At 43.0% G+C, this 27,117-nt stretch overlaps 2 protein-coding genes and 1 pseudogene across 8 annotated transcripts; 2 read left to right on the top strand and 1 right to left on the bottom strand.

Annotated features, from left to right (window-relative positions):
* The first annotated feature begins 1,724 nt into the window (after window positions 1-1,724).
* On the top strand, window positions 1,725-6,398 carry LOC115139697 (interferon regulatory factor 6-like). The gene is given in 9 exon segments (XM_029677371.2): window positions 1,725-1,977; window positions 2,725-2,899; window positions 3,065-3,260; window positions 3,420-3,485; window positions 3,488-3,511; window positions 3,765-4,013; window positions 4,157-4,549; window positions 4,722-4,840; window positions 5,019-6,398. Coding segments are annotated over 8 exon segments (1,458 nt in total). The 5' UTR covers window positions 1,725-1,977; window position 2,725; the 3' UTR covers window positions 5,256-6,398.
* On the bottom strand, window positions 5,860-15,089 carry LOC115139682 (TRAF3-interacting JNK-activating modulator-like). Of its 7 annotated transcripts, XM_065001526.1 has the most exons (15): window positions 14,983-15,089; window positions 14,750-14,845; window positions 14,444-14,572; window positions 13,242-13,629; window positions 12,808-12,949; window positions 12,605-12,680; window positions 12,458-12,485; window positions 12,102-12,131; window positions 11,869-11,964; window positions 10,582-10,653; window positions 9,428-9,568; window positions 9,098-9,235; window positions 8,816-9,008; window positions 7,056-7,147; window positions 5,860-6,878 (listed from the first exon to the last, which is right to left on the bottom strand). In XM_065001526.1, the coding sequence occupies exons 4-15, from the start codon at window positions 13,608-13,610 to the stop codon at window positions 6,687-6,689; spliced, it is 1,569 nt and encodes a 522-aa protein (XP_064857598.1). In that variant the 5' UTR covers window positions 13,611-13,629; window positions 14,444-14,572; window positions 14,750-14,845; window positions 14,983-15,089; the 3' UTR covers window positions 5,860-6,686. The 7 variants fall into 7 exon arrangements, with proteins under 7 accessions (XP_064857598.1, XP_064857600.1, XP_029533207.2 ...); XM_065001528.1 differs by lacking the exon at window positions 14,983-15,089 and having other exon boundaries at window positions 14,750-14,864; XM_029677347.2 differs by lacking the exons at window positions 14,444-14,572; window positions 14,750-14,845; window positions 14,983-15,089 and adding an exon at window positions 14,015-14,347 and having other exon boundaries at window positions 12,605-12,677.
* Window positions 14,445-27,079, top strand: LOC115139647 (epidermal growth factor receptor kinase substrate 8-like protein 3; annotated as a pseudogene).
* The last annotated feature ends 38 nt before the right edge of the window (window positions 27,080-27,117 follow it).

Genomic DNA, 27,117 nt, shown 5'->3' with positions numbered 1-27,117 from the left:
ATTAGGCTGATTTTACTGGCCTAAAAATAAATTCACACGCACAAAGTCCCTGCCGAAACTACGGTGGGGACCTCTTGCCAGTGGCTAGTTTCTGGGTGTGACTGTACCACCACGTGTATACAGTAAAACTTGTAATGGATGAGTAACAACGTGTATACAGTAAAACTTGCAATGGACGAGTAACAACGTTAATACAGTAAAACTTGTAATGGACGAGTAACAACGTGTATACAGTAAAACTTGTAATGGATGAGTAACAACGTGTATACAGTAAAACTTGTAACGGATGAGTAACAAAATGTATACAGTAAAACTTGTAATGGATGAGTAACAACCTGTATACAGTAAAACTTGTAATGGATGAGTAACAACCTGTATACAGTAAAACTGGTAATGGATGAGTAACAACCTGTATACAGTAAAACTGGTAATGGATGAGTAACAACATGCAGATTTAGATTATGCTGAGCTGCGGGGAACCGGGAAAAGGCCTGTCATATCTTCAGGTTAATGCAGGGAGGGAGGCATTCTTAAATCAAACAGTAATCTGTGCTGCTCAGTCAATTTGTCAACAAGGCAGCATGGTGCATCATCCAGACATTTACAACATATCTTTTCCATAAAATAACATTATGTAAATGTAAATGTAATGTAGATAGTGTTTTCATCCAAAGCAATCACTTTTGCATGTGCTAGTGAATGCACCAATTTGTAAGTCGCTCTGGATAAGAGCGTCTGCTAAATGACTTAAATGTAATGTAATGTAAATGCTTAATTATCTCACTTTTGTTTTGAGACGACTTCGCCGTGGGCTTTGAACAGGGTACCTGGCTCACAGCCCAGTTCCGAATTGAATGCAATCAACTACAGCCTTTGCAAAACACACCTACATTGGTGCCCAGGCGAGATGTATCGAACCCCCTCACTGTCAGTGTAAATGCGTAAAAGGCACATGGTGTGTGCTAAATTAAATTATAATCCTGGTGGATCCAGCCCTGAATGCTGATTGCGGTGGTATATCAGACCATATACCACCAGTATGACCCCCCCCCACCCCCCAAATCAGCCCTTAGCCATGTTATATTGTCCATATGCCACACCCCTCGTACCTTATTGCTTAATTATAAACTGGTTGGTTTGAGCCCTGAATGCTGATTGAGTGAAAGCTGTGGTATATCAGAATGTATATCATGGGTATGACCCCCAAAAATATTTGTACTGTTCTAATTACGTTTGTAACCAGTTTATAATAGCAATAAGGCACCTCGGGGGCTTGTGGTATATGACCAATATACCACGACTAATGGCTGTATACAGGCACTCCACGTTGCCGTTGCTTGGTGCTTAAGAAAACCATTGGCCATATATCACACCTAATCGGGCTTTATTGCTTAAATAAATAACAACAAACTCCAAACTGCTTATTTCAAATGGCTTTTGAACTTTTGAAAACAACAAACACATATAGCGATTTACAGATCATATGGTAACACAATTCTGACAAAGTCATTTAGTCATCATGGTCACAATAAGGCCCCACTGAAAGTGGTGCCACATTCAAGTCCTAAACGGATCTACGAACTCTGACATGTCCAATTTGCTAACTGGTTATAGTTATACACGTGCCACGTTCAACCAGTTATCAAGTCGGAAATGTCCACGTTTCTCTGTTCTGACTAGCACTTGAACGCGACATAATCTGGAACGGTGTGCCAGAATGAAATGTATGTGACGTCAAGGCTCTACCTGAGTTTCGTTAAGGGAAGCGGAAAAGGCATAAACTGCTCGGCCTGCTCCGGACATTATCAGAATTGTTCTCCCGTGATAAGAAGTATCCGTGGGTCATCTATACGTTTACCTGGATTGCAAAGGACATAGAAGTTCCAACGTTTTGGAGAATAATATTTTCCTGAAGCTTGGGATTCTACCTTCTCCCAGATCTTAAGTATCCTACTTCCTGGTCACGTTCAACAGCAGGTACGTTTCACAGCAGTTTCCTAGATTTGGTTTGTTTGCAACCATAAAATAGTTTTAAGTTCGTAACTTGATTAAAAAATAATAATAATTGAAATCATTACTAACAATTTCTTTGTGAAAAAAAGTAGCCACTGGTCTTTCGTATGTTGCTCGAATTTACAGTGCGAGCAAGTGGTTGGAGGCATAACATACATAACATGTTACAACAGTCTGTAGCCTATCCTAATGGATTGTTTGCTGGGAAGAAGTCCACCGTATGGTTCATTCATTTGAATTAATGTATTAACGTTGGACATTGCTTTATTTATGTTCCATGCTCAACTGACCTGTGTAACAACCATGTCCTGCAGTACCATCATAAGACCAACCATATGCACTTTTGGGAGGACCTTTTAAGTAATAGCTGTAAATCAGTGAAATTGCATGTTATTCCCGGCTTTTTGAGGTCTGAGTAGAGTAATGAAATAAACTGACCTGTAGGCTGACCCGAAGCCACTACATTTGAATGTTTGCCTCTCAAAGTGGCCCAAGTCTATGTTTGAAATCTTGGTAGCCATGTAATGTTGGTCATCTTGTGCCCGCCTCAGACAAGTTGTGTTATGTCATGCCCTTACAGCACGGTTTTTCTGATACAGTGCTTCTAGTAGAACTGTTTTGAGATATATTGGTCAGGATGTCCACATAAGTGTACCATATGGATAGTAAATATCTAACCTGCCCATTGTGGCCCCCTCCCCGGACAATAAGCATGGCGTTGACCCCGCGGCGTGTCCGGCTCAAGCCCTGGCTAGTGGACCAGGTGGACAGTGGGTTCTACCCAGGCCTGGTGTGGATTGACCGAGACAATAAGCGCTTCAGGATCCCCTGGAAACACGCTACACGGCACACCACCCAGCACGAGGAAGAAAACACTATTTTTAAGGTGAGTAAAGCACATCTCTGTAACAGTTTGTGAAACGATACATGTGGGCTAATGTGTTGGCAGGTGAATTGGTTGTGGCTGCATCAACGGTGAGTGAAGTAAGGTTGATGTTAACTATATTCTCTGAATGTATTCTTCATCTGCTTCCTCTCTCCCTTGTACCAGGCCTGGGCGTTAGAGACCGGAAAGTTCCAGGAGGGTATTGATGATCCTGACCCTGCCAAGTGGAAAGCTCAGCTCCGCTGCGCCCTCAACAAGAGCAGAGAGTTCAACCTTGTCTACGATGGCACCAAAGAAGTCCCCATGAACCCCCTGAAGATCTACGACATCTGTGACATCCCACAGCCCCTCAGTAACCCAGGTAACTGGCCATCGATGACATAAAAATATAATAATTATACAACCATAGTAGATATATGATTATTTACAGTCACTTGTTGGGTTTGGTAGCGGCTCTGAAACGTATTTAAACTTTTGCCATCCCTTGCTCTCCTCCTCATTTTTCTCTCTCTCTCCTCAGGATCTTCAGACCCTGGGTCTTGGACACCAAATGATGGGGATGAAGATGAATCAGATGGCTCAGAGCCCCTCCTCCTTATCCAAAATCCAACGGTTAGTCATGTCAAATATCTCTCTTTATTTATTTGAGACCCCCTCTAATACTAATTCTTAATTTTTACCACATTTATCCTAGACCACATAACAGTCCAGATCTAGCCTCTAGATAATGTTTTCCAACTTGCCTGGTCCAAGAACAACCCCCTGCCCCCCTTTTGTTTGGCTTACTCCCAGTTTTGATTCCAATATCCCAGTATGGTTTTTGGTATGTCAACTAATCATGCTTTGTTTCTCTGTAACCAATCAGGCACCAGCCCCGCTCTTATGTGGTCTCCACCGGGGTCTGTATCGCCCCTCCAACCCCCCAGCTGCCCCCCATCAGTTGAAGTGTGGCCCAAAGAGGAAGTTAAGCTGTGGCCCAAAGAGGAGCCTTTGGATATGGAGATGCAGCCTTCGCCCCTGGAGATGGCACCCCCCCCCCCACTGGACATGCCTCCCCCTCCCATGCCTGACGTGATGTTTGCCTCCCCGGAGATGTGGATCAGCTCCTTGCCTAGTGAGAACACTAACACAACTACACAAACAAACTCCTCCATTAGATAAATATAGGACTGCATACAGTATTTCAGCATCTTGTCCATACAGACAACCAATGAGTGACTCCCTTTATCTTCATGTGTTTTGTTGTCTCTCCCTCAGTGACAGACCTGGAGGTGCAGTTCCAGTACCGTGGTAAGGAGGTGTGTCCAGCCATGACGGTCAGTAACCCCCAGGGCTGTAGGCTTTTCTACGGGGACCTAGGTCCCATGGTCAACCAGGAGGAGCTGTTTGGTCCTATCAGCCTGGAGCAGCTGAGGTTCCCCTCTACTGAGCACATCGCCAACGACACGCAGAGGGTCTTCACCAACCGCCTGCTGGATGTCATGGACCGAGGCCTCGTCCTGGAGATCAGCGGCCATGACATCTATGCCATCCGCCTCTGCCAATGCAAGGTGTACTGGTCAGGCCCTTGCGCCCCCAACCCCAAAGCACCCAACCTCATAGAGAGGCAGAGGAAGATCAAGCTGTTCTGTCTGGAGTCCTTTCTCAGTGGTAAGCAGTGACTCCGATCCTCTTAGCATAGACTCTTCACACATCTTTCTTGTGTTTTAGGCAGGGCCCTTATGCCGTATTGTGATAGTGTGGCATGTACTGTAGCTGTTATTGCATGTGTGCTGTGAGACTAAATTGCTATGTGATATGATTGTGATGGGTTTGTGTGCAGATGTGATAGCCCATCAGAGGGGCCAGTCGGCCAGCCCTCCTCAGTTTGACATCAACCTGTGCTTCGGAGAGGAGTGGCCTGACAGCAGACCCAAAGAGAAGAAGCTCATCATGGTGCAGGTGCGAGACTGTCTTTGTATCAGGATGCAATGAAATGCAATGAAATGATATGCAATGAAAACTCATTCAAATATTTGTTTTTCATTATTTTAAAATGTTGAATTGACCCTCAAGCATGTGTTTTGTTGAGTCCCTTAGCTGTAACTGCCACGTCTTTTGGCCCTCTGCTCCCCTCCAGATTATTCCAGTGGTAGCACGTATGATCACTGAGATGTTCTCAGGCGACTGCATGCGCTCCTTCGACAGCGGCAGCGTGCGCCTGCAGATCTCCATCCCAGACATCAAGGACAACATCGTGACCCACCTGAAGCAGCTGTACCGCCTGCTGCAGACCCACCAGGGCCAGGAAGGCTGGCCTCAGGCTCTGGCCCCAGGAGCCGGCATGCACCTGTCCCCGGCCCTGCATGCCCAGTGAAGTAGCCTAGTCCACCACGGCCCTACCAGACCAGTCAGTCTCTCTCACACACAGCTCTGTTTGGACACTGCTGCCTCTCTACTGCTGGTCCAAGAGGGGATCTATAATCAGCAAACTAGTACTTATGTTTATAGAGGCATGTTCATCAGAATAGGGAGAGGAATCACATTGCTTTAGCTTCTTTTCCCCCTTTTGTTATTATGGTCTATTATAGGGTTCATTGGTCCATGTGTATATATTGTGGGAAATGCTGCTACCAGGCATTGTAATTATACTGTTACTGTGGCAGTCAGTAAAACATGGTGTGGTGATCGTGTCTGTCTGCAGTTGTAAGCTCCAGGGCCTTGAACTAGAGCAGCATTGTGGGTCAAAGTCCTGTAGGCTGCAAGTCAACATTGAACATCGTCAATGAGTTACAGACATGACCCTGGTCGCCAGTTACACAATACAGTCAGTGACTTCTGAATAATCATCCAGCTTTGTCCTGGTCCTTGTTGTTCATAAAACACGATCTCAATCTCATGTTTGCTACCTGTTTGAGTGCTAATGCATTTTAGTAGATTTAGTTGAACTTTCATCAATAAGTGATATACATATACTGTACTTTAAGTTATCAGTTTATTATAAACAATATAAAGAAAAAGTAGCATTGTGACATTTGCATTTTAAGTCATTTAGCAGACACTTATCCAGAGTGACTTACAGGAGCAGTTAGGGATAAGCTCCTTTCTCAAGGGCACATCAACAGATTTTTCACCTACTCGGCTCGGGATTTGAACCAGCGACCTTTCAGTTACTGGCTCCCCGCTCTTAACTGCTAGACTACCTACCGCCCATGACTGTTGAGATCCATTCCTTCATGTGATTCTAACTGGTCTTGCTAGGTATGTGAACAGTTTACTATAACTTAGTTTTTTGTGAAGATCATTTAAAGATACTAGTAGAGAAAATCATTTAAATGTTGATGATTTTCCAGATGTATATCCTACACTTATCATTGTATGGAATTTAATTCTATTTGTTTTGGCCTATGAAAATAGTATAAGGGTTGTGCACTTAATGTTAGAAAGGATCTCAACTCTTTTTCCCTCTAATGATTTGTATTTTCCTTTTTTTTAAATAAAAATGTCCAAAATTAGCAAAGCGGTCAATTATTTAAAATATCTGTTTTACTGTCCAGTTATAAGTGGCAAATGTGTCAACTATACTGAGGACATGTATTTGACTGAGCGAATACCACAAGTAAGCATGAACAAGAGGCAGTAACCATAACGCATGGTTATGAATACAAATTGACTTCAATATGCAAAGATATTTACGATGGCAAAAAAAAATTGTATCCAGTGTGATGTAAAAATACATAGAACATACTGTATTTCCCAAATCCTTTAGAGCAAGTTCTTCAGAGGTTTGATCAGTTCCCAGGTCTTGTCATATGGGCTTATAGCAATGCTGTGGTAATGTCATGTCATAGAGGTACTTCTCTGTGTGTTCCTGTAGTACTTCGTAAAGGTCCCACAGCTGATTTCTTGTCGTGGGGATATTGGCCAGTAACAATGTCAAAATGGCCACCACCATGACTACCACGAACAGGGTCAGGATGAACCAGGGACGACAACGTCTCTTGGTGGAAAAAGAAAGATTCTGTCAGTATCAAGTTTAATATAGGATTAAAATCGAGCAGAGCCAATAAAAATGTTGGAGACAATACAGGATTAAGACATTGGCGACAGAAAGTGATTGATTGTGCTCTGGGTTTGACATGACTAAGATGAAAGGGAATTGTAGACTAATTCTGACCTCTCTCCTTTTGACATTGGCTTCCATCATGCTTTGTTTCTTGTTGCTGGGGTGTGACATGGCTGACTGAAACTGCTCATCCAATGAATGCTCTATTGATGTCAACACATTTACAGACTAATAAATATCATGGTCAAAATAGCAGTTAAAACAACTTTGACCCACTACAGTAATTTACGCAATCCAACTTTTATTTAAATCTGCTAGTGGATATATAATGTACAGTTGTGGCCAAAAGTTTTGAGAATGACAATTTTCACAAAGTCTGCTGCCTCAGTGTCTTTAGATATTTTTGTCAGATGTTACTATGGAATACTGAAGTATAATTACAAGTATTTCATAAGTGTCAAAGGCTTTTATTGACAATTACATGAAGTTGATGCAAAGAGTCAATGTTTGCAGTGTTGACCCTTTTCAAGACCTCTGCAATCTGCCCTGTCATGCTGTCTGGGCCACATCCTGACTTATGGCAGCCCATTCTTGCATAATCAATGCTTGGAGTTTGTCAGAATTTGTGGGTTTTGTTTGTCTGCCTGCCTCTTGAGGATTGACCAGAAGTTCTCAATGGGATTAAGGTTTGGGGAGTTTCCTGGCCATGGATCCAAAATATCGATGTTTTGTTCGCCGAGTCACTTAGTTATCACTTTTGCCTTATGGCAAGGTGCTCCATCATGCTGGAAAAAGCATTGTTTGTCACCAAACTGTTCCTGGATGGTTGGGAGAAGTTGCTCTCGGAGGATGTGTTGGTACCATTCTTTATTCATGGCTATGTTCTTAAGCAAAATTGTGAGTGAGCCCAATCCCTTGGCTGAGAAGCTACTCCTCACATGAATGGTCTCAGGATGCTTTACTGTTGGAATGACACAGGACTGATGGTAGCAGTCACCTTGTCTTCACCGGACAAGCTTTTTTCCCCAGAGGCCCCAAACAATTGGAGTGGGGATTTATCAGAGAAAATGACTTTACCCCAGTCCTCAGAGGTCCAATCCCTGTACCCTTTGCAGAATATCAGTCTGTTATTCCTGGAGAGAAGTGGCTTCTTTGCTGCCCTTCTTGACACCAGGCCATCCTCAAAGTCCTCACCTCACTGTGCGTGCAGCTGCACTCACACCTGCCTGCTGCCATTCCTGAGCAAGCTCTGCACTGGTGGTGCCTCGATCCCGCAGCTGAATCAACTTTAGGAGATGGTCCTGGCGCTTACTGGACTTTCTTGGGTGTCTTGAAGCCTTCTTCACAACAATTGAACCGCTCTCCTTGATGTTCTTGATGATCCGTTAAATGGTTGATTTAGGTGCAATCTTAATGGCAGCAATATCCTTGCCTGTGAAGCCCTTTTTGTGCAAAGCAATGATGACAGCAGGTGTTTCCTTGCAGGTAACCATGGTTGACAGAGGAAGAACAATGATTCCAAGCACCACCCTCCTTTTGAAGCTTCCAGTCTGTTATTCGAACTCAATCAGCATGACAGAGTGATCTCCAGCCTTGTCCTCGTCAACACTCACACATGTGTTAACGAGAGAATCACTGACATGATGTCAGCTGGTCCTTTTGTGGCAGGGCTGAAATGCAGTGGAAATGTTTTTGGGGGATTCAGTTCATTTGCATGGCAAAAAGGGACTTTGCAATTAATTGCAATTCATCTGATCACTCTTCATAACATTCTGGAGTATATTCAAATTGCCATCATACAAACTGAGGCAGCAGACTGTGAAAATTAATATTTGTGTCATTCTCAACTTTTAACCACAACGGTACTATACCTATGGAGTCCTGTTGCTGTCCTCTGACAATCTCCTGCTGTTTCATGGTGTCTTGCTGTCTCCATGTCACTAGTTGTGTCCTGCAGGTGTGGAGGTTGTCCTCTAGGAGGTTGATCTTGAGGTGGAGCTCAGCCTCAGTGTGTCGGTGCTGCAGCAGCTGACTCTCCAGAGTTGCATCCTGTCCCATCACTTTCTGGATGCACAGGGGGATACATGATGCTATTTAAAGCATATATTATTTCACTCTTGTAAAATATAGAGTGAGTGTGCATGCGTGCATACCTCTAGTTGGCTCTGTAATAGGTTTATATGGTCTATGTTCTGCACCAGAGACGTCCTCAGCTGGGTGCATTTCCTCCTCTCCTCTTCATAGCGCTCTCGGCACTGTGATGACTCAACCTGGGCAGTCTGCAGTGCCATCTGTTGGACGCACAAAGTACACACACACAGTGACACTCCTGTGACATCCCTTCATATTCATTTGAAACGAAATAATCTCATATTTCGCAAATCAATTACATTAATTAAATTAATTGACTGTAATAGGAAAATACCAATTGAACACAGTGCTATTATGCATTATCCAGAGTGCAGCCCTGTCTGACCCCTTACTTCCAGGCTGTGAGCTCTGTCCTGGGCCTTGTTTTTTTGGTCAGTGACCCTCTGGAGTGAGGCCACGGCCATCTCCTCCAGCTCCTGCCTCTGCTGCTCCGACTGTAGCAGCAGCTTCTTGGCTCCATCCCTGGACAGCCTCTGAGGAAGAGAAGAATAATAATTGCTCTTTGGTGTTTCAGCCTGGTGGTGATTTTGTTTGTACATTCATACTGTAAGTTACGTACACTACCGTTCAAAAGTTTGGGGTCACTTAGAAATGTCCTTTTTTTTAAAAAGAAATGTCCATTAAAATAACATCAAATTGATCAGAAATGCAGTGTAGACATTGTTAATGTTGTAAATGACCATTGTATCTTGAGACGGCTGATGTTTAATGGAATATCTACATAGGCGTACAGAGGCCCAATATCAGTAACCATCACTCCTGTGTTCCAATGGCACATTGTATCAGCTAATCCAAGTGTATCATTTTAAAGGGCTAATTGATCATTAGAAAACCATTTTTGCAATTATGTTAGCACAGCTGAAAACTGTTGTTCTGATTAAAGAAGCAATAAAACTGGCCTTCTTTAGACTGGTTGAGTATTTGGAGTATCAGCAATTGTGGGTTTGATTACAGGCTCAAAATGGCCAGAAACAAATCACTTTCTTATGAAAGTTGCCGTCTATTCTTGTTCTGAGAAATGAACGCTATTCCATGTGAGACAATGCCAACAAACTAAAGATCTCGTACAACGCTGTGTTCTACTCCCTTCACAGAACAGTGCAAACTGCTCTAACCAGAATAGAAAGAGGAGTGGGAGGCCCCGGTGCACAACTGAGCAAGAGGACAAGTACATAACATAATTGCAAAAGGGGTTTTCTAATGATCAATTAACGATTTAAAATGATAAACTTGGATTAGCTAACACAACGTGCCATTGGAACATAGGAGTGATGATTGCTGATAATGGGCCTCTGTACGCCTATGTAGATAATCCATTTCCAGCTACAATAGTCATTTAGAACATTAACAATGTCTACACTGTATTTCTGATCAATTGTATGGTATTTTAATGGACAAATTGTTTTATTTTAAAAACAAGGACATTTCTAAGTGACTCCAAAATGTTGAATGGTAGTGTAGGTACAGACATTGTGCCTGAACACACCTGCACACAGATCTTCAGCTGTGACTCTAGTGCCCCAATCTTTCCCTTCATCTTGTCCTCTTTGCAACAGACCTGTGAGGGTAGAGAAATATGAGATGTAATGGGGATAGGAAATGGTAGATGTCAAATGGCTATTAGGCCCTTTCTTTTTTCTCTGTATGTTTCTTTTTCAACTTCTCAGTGACAGGATGCAGAGTAGTATCCAGTAGAATGAGGGTGGAAACGCTGTGAACTCGACAATGAAACCACAGTCAGTCTTTCACCACAGTCAGTCTTCAACCAGATCACTGAGACGAACACGGTAGCCTATTACCTCATTTAGGGCTCTATTCAATCTGTAACGCTTCCGCGATAGAAATGTAAAGGTCATTTCATATTGAGCCGACATGTGCAGCGTTTAACGTGAATGCAATCTCCGCTACATTTCAATCACGCTGTAAAGCGTGTCAATAAAAGTACAAATCAATACAAAAATGTAATTCCCCCCTCCCCTTCAGTCGGTTCACTCTCGCACCTTGCTTCAGTATACATGGCTTGTAAAAAATGCTGCGGTTGAATCAAATAGGCTACCAACTGGAGAGAGGGAAAAGCGACCCGAAGCGACATAGCTGCTCTACTCACTTTCCAGTCAAGCCCAATTGTTCACATATTTAACTAATCCCGTGCCATCTGAGGGGAAATAAAAATAGATTGACATATGCAGTACTGCCACACGGGTTATTATCATTTGTTTAACGTTCATGTTATACATTTTAATGTGTTGTATATGTGCGCAGTGCTCAACTGTAGGCTACAGATTTATGCCGGTGCTGTTATGTGCAGACCGTCCTGCTGGGGTCTCTGTCCTCATCCTTCAACCTTATTAATCGATAAACATTTAGGTAATTTAGAATATGTTCTTATCCAGAGCATTTTAGGCCAACAATCAGTGCATTTAACTAAAATAGGCAAGTTAACATATCACAGTCTCATGTTACTGACATTATTTTGAATAGTTAGTAAACAAACACAATAGCCTATATTTCTGGGTGCAAAAATGAGCACAGAATGGGAGTGATTTTTAACGAGAAGGGACAGCAAAGTTCAGGGGTTGTAGAACTGTTGCAGGATCAGTGCAGCACAGGGGAAAAATACAAGACGGGACAGGAATTCATTTTCACTCCTGTGTCAACATCTATGACACACTACACCAACCTACTGTCAACTTCATGGCAGTCACTTCATGAAACAGAGTATGATATAGAAATAGAGTAATCACATCAGTGTATAAGAGATCCAGGTCCTAACCTTCCAGACATTGTCATGTGAGAGCAGTAGAGTAGAGGTGGTGTGCTGCAGTAGAGACAGCTTCTGTTTCAGAGAATCCTCTCGCCGCAGAGCCTCCTATGGAAAGAGATGCACCATAATACAAGTAAGTTTCTGACTGACTGGCATGTCTGAATTATATGTATTATCATTACAGATTCCAATATAGAAGCACTTGCAGCAATCTAAGGAGTCAGCAGAGCAGGATTACACACCTGTAGATACTCAGAGAGTTGAACGATGTCCTACATAGGGGAGAGGGAGAGAGATTTTTCACAATAGGCATAAAAGATATTCCCAACGTGGAGCAAGGAAGGACATCATATATGTAGTTATAATGGGTGGTTGACTATGTATGTCGCACCCATGACAGTTCAAATATCATAACATCTATGTTTCTATGCAACACAACTGATAGTGATGCCTTCTTCATAACTTTATGGGAATGCGGCCTCTTGTCAGAATGACGAACGATTGTGTCGATGAGAACTGTGATTCATTGCTGTGTCTCACATTTGAATTAGAATCTACCCAAAACATTACAGAGATGCAGTACATTGGAGTTACTTACAGCCTCCTTCACAGTGCTATAGCCATGCCTGTGAATGACAGGAAATGAGTGGGAGGTCAAAGTGTTATACATGCAGTACATGACAGAGATAAAACAGTTAAACAGATCAGTGTCTTCATGTTGAGGTCAGTAGCTTACTGTACTTACTCTGTCTGACAGCAGGCATTCCTTTGTTGGAGCTGTCTGGTTAACATTACTAGGCCACTCTGGTCCTGTTTAACTACTAAGAAGGACAGAGGAAGATCATGAAATTCACCGACAAACTCAGTGTTCAAACTTAATAAGTATGTTGAAATTCAAGTTTGATGATTGACAGTACAGCCATGAGTGTCCAGTGAGTCCAATTTTACCTTTATCTCTGATATCCATACTCTTCCTCAGTGAGGGCTGCTGTGGTGTTTGAGGGAATATCTGTGAGAGGTCAGAGTGGAGCTGCCCTATTTTGTTTTTCCCTCCTGCCCCATGCAGTGGTGGTGAGGTGATCCATGTCGCCTGGTGAAACAGTTTCGCGTCTGTGACACTCATTTTGTGTTTGACCAAACGGAATATTTCAGTATTTGTTTATTAAGATACATATAATAAAATAATGTCACGCACGTAATGTGTATTACATTTAAAAATGTTGTCATTTAGCAGACGCTCTTATCTACAGCGACCCACAGGAAGGAGCGTATCGACAGATTCTTCACCTAGTCGGCTCTGGGATTCAAACCTAAAACCTTTCGGTTACTGGCCAAATGCTCCTAACTGCTAGGCTACCTGCCGCCCTGTATTATGTGCTTACCTTCCCGATGGAGTGTACATCTGGCCAGGTGATCCCCAGATCCTCTGCTGATATGAGGGACTGTCTGTGTATGAGAGGCACTCTCTGCCTGTTGGTCCTCATCGTGACTTTGGCCTCCTTGTTTGACTGCTTTTCATCAGCCTGATGAGTGGCAGCCTGGACAATCTGTCTCCTTCTCTGGAACTCTATCTGTCTTTTCTGCTGCATCTCACTCTTCCAGTCTGCCTCCAGCTTGTGTCCTGGGCTGCGACATGTCGTCATATTGTTGCGATCTCTCAAGAACTCATGTTTTGCTGCCCGTTGTTCCAGCTTTTGGTCGTAACTCTCCATCTGAGGTCGTCTCATCCTGAGGTCTTTTTGGATCTCCATTTTGGTGGATGAACTTCAACTGCAGGATTCAGAATAAGACAGTATCCTTCCATCAGATTCTTAAAGAAAGCATGATTGGTTATGGGTGTGTCAAAACAGGATGCAGTGCATTCAGCTTTGACTCTAGAGAAATGAGGACAGCAAGCATGACTTTCAGTATCAATTGAATGAAGGAAATTAAGCCTGACATTCAAACACCTGTTGTATGAAGTTCTACTTTATGTATATGAGTTCTGCTTCACCTTAAGCAAAAACTAGCTGTAGTGTGCCATCTCAATGTATGAGAAGGCTGCTGACACAAAGCTGAGACAGATCACTCACAACACACCATAGGTCAAGAGAAGACCAAAACCACACATCTCTCCACGGATTAAACCTTGTGAGTGTGAGTAGCAAAAACAAACCTGAAAATGTTCAAAGAACCCAGCAGCCTGATGTCTCCTCTATCGTTTCTCCTCCTCTGTTGTCTTTGAATTCAGTAACTGTCACATACTCACTCTCAGAACAGGAAATGAGAGAAACCACACTGCTCATGTTCACACTTCTGTTCCACTATCATGACACCCACATTGCATCCTCACACTGTCGTCACACATGGGCAAACCATCAGAGAAGTGACATGCAGGAAACGTACATTTTGAGCTACTATAGAGTGGTGTGGGACAGTTGAAGGCCTGCAGGATGTAGGGGTACTGTGGTTAGTGATAAGCCAAAGCTTATAGTGTGCCACACGGTGTATGTTTAGAAGATGTATAAACTTTGAACCACATTTCATATCTCCATTTTATTCCCAACTGACTCTAAAATAGTCTGTTAACTGCTATCATACTCACAACTTGTTGACAACAGGAGTGATTTACAGGAGTCTGCATGGGCTAGTCAAGGATCCCTCCCTGACAGACCTTTGCTCTGTAGGGATGCCGTCATGAATACCAGGCACACCGACAACCACTGCCCTGGAGCTGAGTTTAAACGAGATACAATACAAGACGGGACAGGAATTCATTTTCACTCCTGTGTCAACATCTATGACACACTACACCAACCTACTGTCAACTTCATGGCAGTCACTTCATGAAACAGAGTATGATATAGAAATAGAGTAATCACATCAGTGAATAAGAGATCCAGGTCCTAACCTTCCAGACATTGTCATGTGAGAGCAGTAGAGTAGAGGTGGTGTGCTGCAGTAGAGACAGCTTCTGTTTCAGAGAATCCTCTCGCCGCAGAGCCTCCTATGGAAAGAGATGCACCATAATACAAGTAAGTTTCTGACTGACTGGCATGTCTCAATTATATGTATTATCATTACAGATTCCAATATAGAAGCACTTGCAGCAATCTAAGGAGTCAGCAGAGCAGGATTACACACCTGTAGATACTCAGAGAGTTGAACGATGTCCTACGTAGGGGAGAGGGAGAGACATTTTTACAATAGGCATAAAAGATATTCCCAACGTGGAGCATTTCTGGCATTTTCTCCCATAAGGAATTTGTCTCAACAGTAACACCTTATTGACTGCTGTCCCTCTATTGGATCAATGTGCTCTTGACTCTGGACTTTGCCCTTGTCTTTTATGTGGAACTAAATCTTGGAAGTATTTGTTCCGCAATAAAAACCCAGGCCTGAAATATGAGTGGTATCGGCTTTGAAGTAGAAGAGACAAATACACTTATCCACAACAAATAACACAGAAAATACATTGGCGGATACAACAGGTAAGGTACCTGTAACATCTATAAACCATAGGTTGTCCTGTGTTTGTTTTCAGTGTTTTTCCTGGTGAGAGTTTGATCAGCTAATGAGTCCAGTGTTGATTTAAACCATTTTTTAATATAGCTGAGTTAGTGTATGAGTATCTCAAATGCTTAATTATACAACATATAGGCCCCCTTAACCTGCTGTAAGCTGACTTATCTTGAAACTATGTCAACAGCCAGCCATAATTATTTTGGGATTTGATGATAAAAATATGATGTGTTGCTAGGTGTCAAATCCATAGCTAACCCATAATAAACCATGATAAACCGTCATCTGTCATTTATTAATACTTAACGGATCAATGTTTTACTTCAAACAATATCAACATTTTCAGCCGCTTGTGTTGCTTTCGTTTCAACTAATAGGGTGGATGGAAAATGTCATTAAGATTTGTTGTTTGCACTGTTCATGTGTGTTTGCACATCTCAATCATATAAATTAAGATATCACAGAAGTTCACAGAGCTTTGAGGTTTCTGGTTTCAAGTTGTTGTTTTCTTTGGGATCTATTGCAATAGTACACAACTAATATACTGTAAATGTCTAAACATGGTCTTTAGGCTATACATACAGTGCGCTGTACTGCCTGTAATAACATAATGAATGATTAACACTAGGGTTTATGAGGTGTGACGACTAAAGGTTTGTCCTCGTGGTTCAGCTCAGCTCTGGAGTCTGATGTTACTCATTCATAGCACATCCTGTATCAAATCAAATGAACGTAGTCATGACAATAACAACAATCACAGGTGAGTGATTTATGTTACTCTATCAGTAGCCAATAAGGTGGGATTAAGTATCAGTTGCAATTGCAGCAGTAGTTGTATTACGCTCTTGTGGTTGAGGTTGTGCTGGTGTTCTCATGTCTTTACTGTCTCAATGTCTCCCTGTGTTACAGTTGTGTGAAGCTGTTTAAGGATGTACAGGACTAACAGTCCCTACGGCTTTGACTCTAGCAGTTACACAGGATCTGTCCAGTCCATCCAGTCCAAGTAGGTGTTCTCGTGTCTTTACTGTCTCGATGTCTCCTTGTGTTACAGTTGTGTGAACAAGGTGTTTAAGGATGTACAGGACTAACAGTCCCTACGGCTTTGACTCTAGCAGTTACACAGGATCTGTCCAGTCCATCCAGTCCAAGTAGGTGTTCTCTTGTGTGTTTGCATTGTGGCTATAACCTGTTTATGTTTCTTTCTCTTCTTAACTCTTGTATATTCTGCCTCTGAAATTGAATCTATATTATGCTTTTCTCTCAATTTTCTTCTGGCAGTGGCTATTCAGTGGATGATCGGTCATCACAGATATCAAATCTGTCCAGACCAAGTGCCAAGTCAATATATAGTAAGTCAAGAGAAAACATGACCATTAACATTGACTATTGACCTTGAGAAATTGAAACTGATTACCTAAAGCATTGTTTATTATAGATTGTTTTGTGAAAAGCAACCATGCATAACGGGTTAATCATTCCATGTATCCCATCAGTGCAGAGGAAGGAGTATGCAGACTCTATCACCAAGATTATGGACAAATTCCATTATAGAGTAGAGGTAATGTTTTGGTTGATCCAATATGATTTTACTATGCTCATCATCTAGCCATGATAATGGTCTGCCTTTGATCACAATAGATACTCAGCTATTTCTGTGATATCATATGCTTATATAAACCCTGTGTCTGTTCTCCAGCATCTGTTCACCTGTGACCTGGATGGTGGGGAGGTGTGTGATGTGAATGACTGTGTTGAGAGGCTGAATATACTGGATGGGATGGGTAGAGTGTGGGGACAGGACATGGTCCTGGAGGTGCGGGATGGGAACCTGCTGCTAACAGACATCGAGACCAAGGTTGGTGCACACACTTTACACTTGACACTAAAACATTGGATGGGCTAAGCTATACCCATAGTTCACTGGCAGATATGAAGTGTTCTAGAGCAGTAGTTCCCAAACTTTGTATAGTCCCGTACCCCTTCAAATATTCAACCTCCAGCTGTGTACCCCCTCTAAGCACCAGGGTCAGCGCACTCTCAAATGTTGTTTTTTTTGCAGTCATGTAAACCTGCCACACACACACACACACACACACAGTATAACACACTATAACACACACTATAACACACACTATAAGATACAGTTTTTGTCACAACCCAGCTCTTGGGAAGTAGGAACAGGGCACAAATAATAATATAATAATAATCAATGATTTTTCTCTTTATTGAGCCATCTTACATATAAAACCTTATTTGTTCATCAAAAATTGTGAATAATTCACCACAGGTTAATGAGAAGGGGGTGCTAGAAAGGATGTACATGACTCTGCAATGTTTGGTTGTATTGGAGAAAGTCTGTGTCTTAAATCATTTTCCACACCCAGTCTGTGCCTGTATTTAGTTTTCATGCTAGTGAAGGCCGAGAATCCACTCTCACATAGGTGGTTGCAAAGGGCATTGGTGTCCTTACAGCGCGATTTGCCAAGGCAAGAAGCTCTGAGCGCAGCCCTATCCAGAAATCTGTCAGTGGCTTCTGATTAAATTACATTTTCACAGAACCGCTTGTTGCAATTTCGATGAGGCTCTAGTGTTCAGATATTGGTAAGGGGAGTGGAGGCAGGGCGTGAAAGGGATAACGAATCCAGTTGTTTGTGTCGTCCGTTTCGGGAAAGAACCTGCGTAATTGCGCACCCAACTCACTCAGGTGCTTCACTATATCACATTTGACATTGTCCGTAAGCTTGAGTTCATCTGCACACAAAAAATCATACAATGATGGAAAGACCTGAGTGTTGTCCTTGTTAATGCAGACAGAGAAGAGCTCCAACTTCTTAATCATAGCCTTAATTTTGTCCCGCATATTGAATATAGTTGAGGAGAGTCCCTGTAATTCTAGACTCAGATCATTCAGGCTAGAAAAATCACCCAGATAGGCCAGTCGTGTGAGAAACTCGTCATCATGCAAGCGGTCAGACAATTGACGACAATTATGGTCAGTAAAGACAACTTTAAGCTCGTCTTTCTATAAAAAAACGTGTCAATACTTTGCCCCTTGATAACCAGCGTATGTTGTAAAAGCGTTACATGGTCGCTGCCCATATCATTGCATAGTGCAGAAAATACACAAGAGTTCAGGGGCCTTGCTTAAACCAAAGTTAACCATTTTCACTGTAGTGTCCAAAACATCTTTCAAGCTGTCAGGCATTCCTTTGGCAGCAAGAGCCTCTCGGTGGATGCTGCAGTGTACCCAGGTGGCGCCGGGAGCAACTGCTTGCACGCACGTTACCATTCCACTATGTCTCCCTGTCATGGCTTTTGCGCCATCAGTACAGATACCAACACAGCTTGACCACCAAAGTCCATTTGACGTCACAAAGCTGGCGGGCCGGGCACAGTGCATGCTTACCAGGTAGCCAGGTGTACGGTGTAACACATTGGTGCGGCTGGCTTCCGGGTTGGCTGTGCATTGTGTCAAGAAGCAGTGCGGTTGTGTTTCGGAGGACGCATGGCTCTCGACCTTTGCCTCTCCTGAGTTCTTACGGGAGTTGCAGCGATGAGACAAGACTGTAACTACTACCAATTGGGGTAAAAAAAAAAATATATATAAAAATCATGTTGTCCTGGTTTCCAGAAGAGGATGTCTTCCTTAATTGACCCCTCATAAACCTAACGGACATATACCAGGAGCTGTGCCAGGTCCGTCACGTCTTTGCATAAAAGCCCAGCAGTAATTGTTTCGAAACATCTCAGATGCGTCGTGAAACAGTGTTGTTTGATGAAGACATTGTCTATATAGTTTTTTTGGCCTTTTCTCCCAGCATTGTCCCAGCCATATCCGCGGCAGCAGGAAGAATTAAGTCCTCCACAATAGTATGGGGCTTGCCTGTCCTAGCCACTCAGTTGCTCACCATATAAGATGCTTCTAATTAACGGTATCTGTTGCTTTTATACATGTCTCACTACTCAAAAGTTGTCTTTATTCTCGCTCAAAAAACTGGCTTATTTTTCAAATTGTCATGTTTCGTTTTTAAATGTCTGCGCAAGAGTGAAGGTTCCCCGCGAGAGAGTAACAGTTAATGTGATTGGCTGTTTATTATTTGACTAGGCTACCTGTATTTGACATTGTGTTGTTATTTCGCTGAACGCTAGATGGTTAAACATTGATCTTTAGTTTCTTGGCAATTTCTCACATGGAATAGCCTTAATTTCTCAGAACAAGAATACACATGAGTTTCAGAAGAAGGTTCTTTGTTTCTGGCCATTTTGAGTTGTAATCGAAACCACGAATGCTGATGCTCCAGATACTCAACGAGTCTAAAGGCGGACAGTTTTATTGCTTCTTTAATCAGAACAACAGTTTTCAGTTGTGCTAATGTAATTGCAAAAGGGTTTTCTAATGATCAATTAGCATTTTAAAATGATAAACTTGGATTAGCTGACACAAAGTGCCATTGGAACACAGGAGTGATGGTTGCTGATAATGGGCCTCTGTATGCCTATGTAGATATTCCATTAATAATCTGCCGTTTCCAGCTACAATAGTCAATTACAACATTAACCATGTCTACACTGTATATCTGATCAATTTGATGTTATTTTAATGGACAAAAAATGTGCTTTTCTTTCAAAAACAAGGACATTCTAAGTGACCCCAAACCTTTGAACGGTAGTGTACATACTGTACACAACACAAGATACATATTGTACACAACACAACATACATACGGTACACAACACAACATACAGGTTATACACAGCACAACATACAGGCTGTACACAACACAACATACATACTGTACCTATCACAAAATACATACTGTACACAACACAACACACAGGCTGTACTCAACACAACATACATACTGTACACAACACAACATACAGGCTGTACACAACATACAGGCAGTAATAGCTATGGTTTCTGTTTGTCATTTGACATTTATCTTTGCCTTTTCAAATGTACAGATGGCTTAAAAATCTCTATCAGTTCTGATTCATGACCTACTATTCTCTTATCACCTCCCCCTCCTCCCCTCTCCCCCTCCTCCCTTCTCCCCATCCTCCCTTTTCCCCTCTCGCCCTCTCCCCTCTCCCTGTGTGGGGTTTAGGAGGAGCTGGAGTCCCTGCCTCTGAGCAGCATTGTGGAGCTGAAGGCTGTGATGGACAGCTGTGTGTACAACTCCCTGCTGACCGCGACCGTCAAGGACCGCAGTAAGAGGACCACCAGTGTCTTCATGTTCCAGTGTGAGGACCTCCGGGTGAGGAGACTGTTATTCATCCCTGACCTTGTCACCAACCTGTATTATGATCATTATGTTACTCTCATGTTTCAAAATGGTTTTAAATGGATGTTGGTGATTCATTTCAGGCCGATTTCATAAAACGGGACCTTTAGAGAGCACTCCCTCACCAGAGAGATGACTTTAGCAATCACAGCAACAACAGGTAATAACAGTCTACAAATGCGTATAAATTGGTGGTTTGCTGTAGGTTATCACAGTATATGCTCATTTTCTGTGGGTAAACCTCTTCTCCTCTCTAGCAGGGTCAATCTAGAAGTTATGTCTGGCCATCAAATTGTTAGGAATCATCAGAAAACTGGCCCACCCCCTGAGCAGAGAGAATGGACTCCTCCAGAAGAACCCTCAGCTCAATGGGGCGCACCGGACTATGGTAAGTCAATGGCATGCTCCAACCCAAAATACCTCTGTAGTCATTGGAAACCATTGATCAAGAGGACTACGGTTGTGAGCTTGTCTCGATCACTGTAAGAAACCCTGAGACGATTTGGTCAAGGGTTTGTTTCCAATGTTAATGACAGATGAATAGCTTTAGTCAAGGTGATGCCAAATATCTTGACATCAAATCAGTTCTGTATTTATCAATGTGTGTGTTCAATAGATGAAGATCCTACACCTACACCTACACCTACACCGCCCATGCCCAGAGAAGAGCCCTCTCCTCACAGGAAGGAAACCTCAGTCCAACCCCTCTTTATGGAGGACAAGCCCGAGACAGCCCCTGTCTCACATCCACGCCCATACGCAGAGACTGATAGGAATGTGGTCAGTACTCTGCCTCTATTAATATATTATTAATGTTAGCAGTACTGTGGACGATTGCTTAAGGTACTTTTAGTGGGTTGCATATGAATATTGTACAACATTTTCTTGTTTTTTTCCCACAGGACATCTTGAATCATATTTTAAATGATATTGAGATGTTTATGGGCCAAGTCGCTGCTATAGCAGCCAAAGCCGAGATGAAAAAAAAGAAAAAAAAGAAGAAGAACAAGGATAAAGGTGATTTAGAAATGTATTTCCCCTTATTCCCAAAAAGGCTACACCAGTGGTTAAATTGGGCCAGAGCTACTGTACTGTATGTGTCCAAAGAGAAAAGTAGAATAAGGGTATGATAAACCAAAGTAAGTGTTAGGGTAATGGTGGTTAGGGTCAGGGTCAGGGTAATAGATAGGGTAAGGGTTGAGTTGGGGTGTGGACATGAAGCTAGGGTTATGGTCAGGGTAATGGATAGGGTAAGGGTTGAGTTGGGGTGTGGACATGAAGCTAGGGTTAGGGTCAGGGTAATGGATAGGGGTTGAGCTGGGGTGTGGACATGAAGCTAGGGTTAGGGTCAGGGTTATGGATAGGGAAAGGGAAAGGGTTGAGTTGAGTTGGGGTGTGGACATGAAGCTAGAGTTAGGGTCAGGGTTATGGATAGGGAAAGGGAAAGGGTTGAGTTGGGATGTGGACATGAAGCTAGAGTTAGGGTCAGGGTTAGTTCGGTAACCAAAACATGGAATAACCTTAAACCTAATCTTGGCTCCCCCACCTCAACCCATTATTGAACCCCTGGGATATCCCATATTCAGGTGCAAGATGACATTGGGAAAACTATGGTCTAAGGTCTGAGTTTTTTGATGCCATTTGTTTCATTTCCGAGGCATTGACGGCATGCCACCAGCAGAGGAGTTTAAAACCTGTCTCCACAAAATCAAATACGGGTTCAACCTTCTGGTGTGTATTCAAATATCTCCGTTATTTTTTTGTTGTGGACTCATGATTTAATAAATGCTATTAATTTAATATGAGAGCTCAATCCAGTACCTTTTGTCTGTTCACTGTGATAGGGGGAGCTCAATGGAAAGATTAATAATCCCAGCGCTCCGGAATTCGTCCACTGCCTCTTCTCCACCCTGGCATTTGTAAGTTACTGCTTACTCAAACTTTGTTTTCAACACAGGGCTTCACCCATGATCATATTTTTCAACGTTATGTTTTGAATCTGCCTACCTGCTGTCCCATTTGATTATATGAGCAAATGAATTGACAGTATATGATAACTTCCCATCAATGAGTTCCGTGCGCTTGTTTCCCACCACTTCCGCTACCCCCTCCCTCCTCCAGGTGGTATCCCACTGCCCTGAGGAGCTGCCCCCCACCATCGTGGCGCCCCTGCTGGAGCCTGAGTGTATCCGTCTGCTGAGTGAGGAAGCCACCCCTGAGGAGGACCAGCTGTGGCAGTCACTGGGAGACGCCTGGAACATCCCCAGGTGAGAATCAGTGATTAGTAGCTTATCAGGGAATTGGGGGAGTTACTGTCAGTCAGGGGTGCTCTGTGCATACAAATGTACTTCCATACATTTTGACAATGGCTTCCCATGTCCCTGATGGGTTATCAGTACAAAATGGCCCGAGGATGATGAGGACATCCCTACCTACACTCTGGAGTTCTACGATGGTTGGCAGCCCCCAGAGGTGACCCACTCTCCCCCAGGGAGAGAGCCAGAAAAGAGAGAACCTGAGAGGAGGCAGCAGAGTCAGAATCAGAGTCAGAGTCCATTCTCCACCCCTGAAAAGGTAAATACCCAGTGAGCTGCATATTATAGTTCTCTATAGGCTGGGAAGTTTCAATAAGGTTTCTTTCGATAAGTTCTTTCAAAATATTCCCCTGTAGAGTTCGGCCCAATGGAAGCCTTCACCATCACGGTATGCATTAAGAAACAATTATAAACTATTTAAAAGCCATGGAAGCATTATGGATACATGTTGTTCTGTGTGTGTCTATAGTTCTATGTATGTGTTTTCAGTCCAGATGAGCCAAACTCCAGTTACATGCGTGTGATGTATGACTTCACTGCAAGGAACAACAGAGAGCTGAGCATCTCCAAGGGAGAAGTGGTTCAGGTGAGCACTTTGAAGCCTGCCTGCCTGCCTGCCTGCCTGCCTGCCTGCCTGCCTGCCTGCCTGCCTTGCCTGCCTGCCTGCCTGCCTGCCTGCCTGCCTGCCTGCCTGCCTGCCTGCCTGCCTGCCTGCCTGCCTGCCTGCCTGCCTGTCTGTCTGTCTGTCTGTCTGTCTGTCTGTCTGTCTAAGAGGAGGTTTTGACAGAAGCATTTGTGTGCTCTGTGCTTCCACAGCTACTGGACATGTCCAAGAAATGGTGGAAAGTAAGGAGCGACAGAGGGGAGCAGGGATTTGTGCCCAACAACATACTGGAGTCAGTGGACAGGGAGCAGGAAAAGCAGGCAAGATCCCCCAACACTCAGCAACACTTTATACTGGAACGCCTGCTGTGTGTTATTATGTTGTGTATGGTCCATGTGGGGAACTCAGACCCGTGTTACGACGGTGGAAATGGAACTTTATTCCCTTTTCCCTTTCCCTTATTCACTTTCTCTCTGCGTATTCTGACCTTCATCTTAAGCATGAGGAAATGCATGTGACAGCCAGATATTAGTTTGGGGAGGTGATCACAGACTTAATTCCCTCATAATTCCCTCATAATTCCAACACCTTTACTCGCGAGGAAACCATGAATAAGGTTGAGCACATGTCAGTTCCAAGTGAGAAAACATCTCCTATTTCAGAAAGAAATAACGCCATTCTCCATGCACTGTAAAGTATACATTGATAAGAGCTAGGTAAATTAGTTATACGTTTGGAGAAGGGGATTGTAATTACCAATGTTTCAGATGATTTTTCCTTATTGCTGGAGACGACTGTGAAGCCCGTCATATGTAAGCAAACTATAATTCATGTCAACAGGACATGTATTTTGGCCCCTTTTCCAAGGTGAATTAGGCTATAAATAGCTCTGCTGTTATTCCCAATTTTAATTGTATGTTTACACAATTTACGGGGATGAAATTTGGCTCAACCTACCTAGTTGATTTATGCACTCCAGAATGTTTTTATTATATGCCTGGGCGTTTCTCAGTTTTTACTCCCAAAAAGCTCGTTTTGGTCATGTAGGTACACTACATGACCAAAAGTATGTGGACACCTGCTAGTCATACTAAAATCATGGGCATTAATATGGAGTTGGTCCCCCCTCTGCTGCTATAACAGCCTCCACTCTTCTGGGAAGGTTTTCCGCTAGATGTTGGAACATTGCTACAGGGACCACAACCACAAGAGCATTAGTGAGGTTGGGAACTAATGTTGGGCGATTAGGCCTGGCTCGCAGTCTGCGTTCCAATTCATCCCAAAGGTGTTTGATGGGGTTGAGGTCAGGGCTCTGTGCAGGCCAATCAAGTTCTTCCACACTGATCTTGACAAACCATTTCTGTATGGACCTCGCTTTGTGCACGGGGGAATTGTCAGGCTGAAATAAGAAAGGGCCTTCACCAAACTGTTGCCACAAAGTTGGAAGCACTCAATCGTCTAGAATGTCATTGTATGCTGTAGCGTTAAGATTTCTCTTCATTGGAACTAAGGAGCCAAAACCATGAAAAACAACCCCAGACCATTATTCCTCCTCCACCAAACTTTACAGTTTGCACTATGCATTGGGGCAGGTAGAGTTTTCCTGGCATCTTCCAAACCAAGATTTGTCCATCAGACTGCCAGATGGTGAAGTGTGATTCATCACCCCAGAGAACACGTTTCCACTGCTCCAGAGTCCAATGGCGGCGAGATTTACTACACCACTCTAGCAAACGCTTGGCATTGCGCATGGCGATATTCTGCTTGTGTGTGGCTGCTGGGCCATGGAAACCCAATTCATGAAGCTCCCGATGAACAGTTCTTGTACTGATGTTGCTTCCAGAGGCGGTTTGGAACTCGGTAGTAAATATTGCAACATAGGACAGACAATTTTTACGCACTACGCGCTTCAGCACTCGGGGGTCGTGTTCTGTGAGCTTGTGTGGCCTACCACTTCGCTGTTGAGCCGTTGCTGCTCCTAGACGTTTCCACGTCAAACTAGCAGCACTTACAGTTGACCGGGGCACAACTATCAGGGAAGAAATGTGATGAATTGACTTGTTGGAAAGGTGGCATCCTATGACGGTGCCATATTGAAAGTCAATGAACTCTTCAGTAAGGCCATTCTACTGGCAATGTTTGTCCATGGAGATTGCATGGCTGTGTGCTTGGCTTTATACACCTGTTAGCAATGTGTGTGGCTGAAATACCCAAATCCACTAATTTGAAGGGGTGTCCACATACTTTTGTATATATAGTGTAAGTCTGCTTACCAAATACTGAGAAGTGCTTCAATCAAAATGCGTAAAAAGGAATAGATTTCCTAAGTCTGAATCGAGCTCCATGTGTTTAGTGCACTGTATTAGTGTGTAATTATCAAGACTTTATTCCCCCCCCCCCCCCCCCCCCCCCCCCCTGTTAGGAAACCAGTGGTCCTCCCTCCCTAACCAAGAGGTCCAAGCCTGATCAAGTGAAGGCCTGGCTGGAGCACAAGGGCTTCAGTAAAATGTAAGAGCACTCAAACTCCCAATCACATTAACTATAGATTATTAGATTAGATCTCTGTAGGCATACATGTGATTGACTACAGTAGTTATAAAGTGAGCATGAGAAAATGACAGGATAAGTATTGTATCTCTTTTCCATGATTTGTTCATTCCTCCCTCTCTCTCAGCACGGTGCGCTGTCTGGGTGTGCTGAGTGGCTCCATGCTCCTGGGGATGACAAGAGAGGAGCTGAAGATTGTGTGTCCTGAGGAGGGGGGCCGGGTCTTCTTCCAGCTCCAGAACATCAAGTCTGCCATGGCTGTAAGTCCCACACCACTCTGTCTTTAGCACGAAAACTGTTGATTTATATTCTTGTACATGACAGGTAACAAACTGATTTGTTTTTCCTTTCCATTCCAGCTTGCCAGTGAGGTAAGGCCCATAGAGCCTTAGGACGGGAGAAGACAAGATGACCAGAGAGTCACAGACGAGTCGGGACACAGACGAGTTTCAACCCTTGAGCTTCAAGCTACACATTTCCGCTGTGCAGTAGAGAAAATAGTGATTATATCCACTGAAAACAAAGTAAGCAGAGTTTAGTTAGAAGTATGTAGGACGGACGTATCAAAGCTCTAGTGTTAGTTACATTTAGTAAAAAATACGATTTGTGCATTTGATCAGATCCAATACTTAAAGACAGATTCTCTCTATATATATTCTGTATCAACTGTTTTAACTTAAATATGTTTAGCATATGTATTGTATCAAACCAGTGTTGATGCCACTTGATTCTATGACTGATCTTGATTAATTTATTCAAGTCACCATTTATACATGTAGAAATGTATGTTAAGTGTTATAATACTTTATGTATCTTGTTTTTGATGTATCTGAAATGTAATCAATTGATATACATTTTATTTTGGTAGTGATATGTATGGACATGTAAGTCTGTCTGTATCTCTGTAAACTAATCATGTATCTCAATGTTGGCTCTGTCTATCCATATAAATCACTTGTATTATTTGACTTAAGTAAATTAGCTGAATGACACCAGCCAACAACTG

The sequence above is a fragment of the Oncorhynchus nerka genome, linkage group LG2 (genome assembly GCF_034236695.1).
Source record: "Oncorhynchus nerka isolate Pitt River linkage group LG2, Oner_Uvic_2.0, whole genome shotgun sequence".
Lineage (NCBI taxonomy): Eukaryota > Metazoa > Chordata > Actinopteri > Salmoniformes > Salmonidae > Oncorhynchus > Oncorhynchus nerka.
This window is presented reverse-complemented; position numbering and strand designations above follow the sequence as displayed.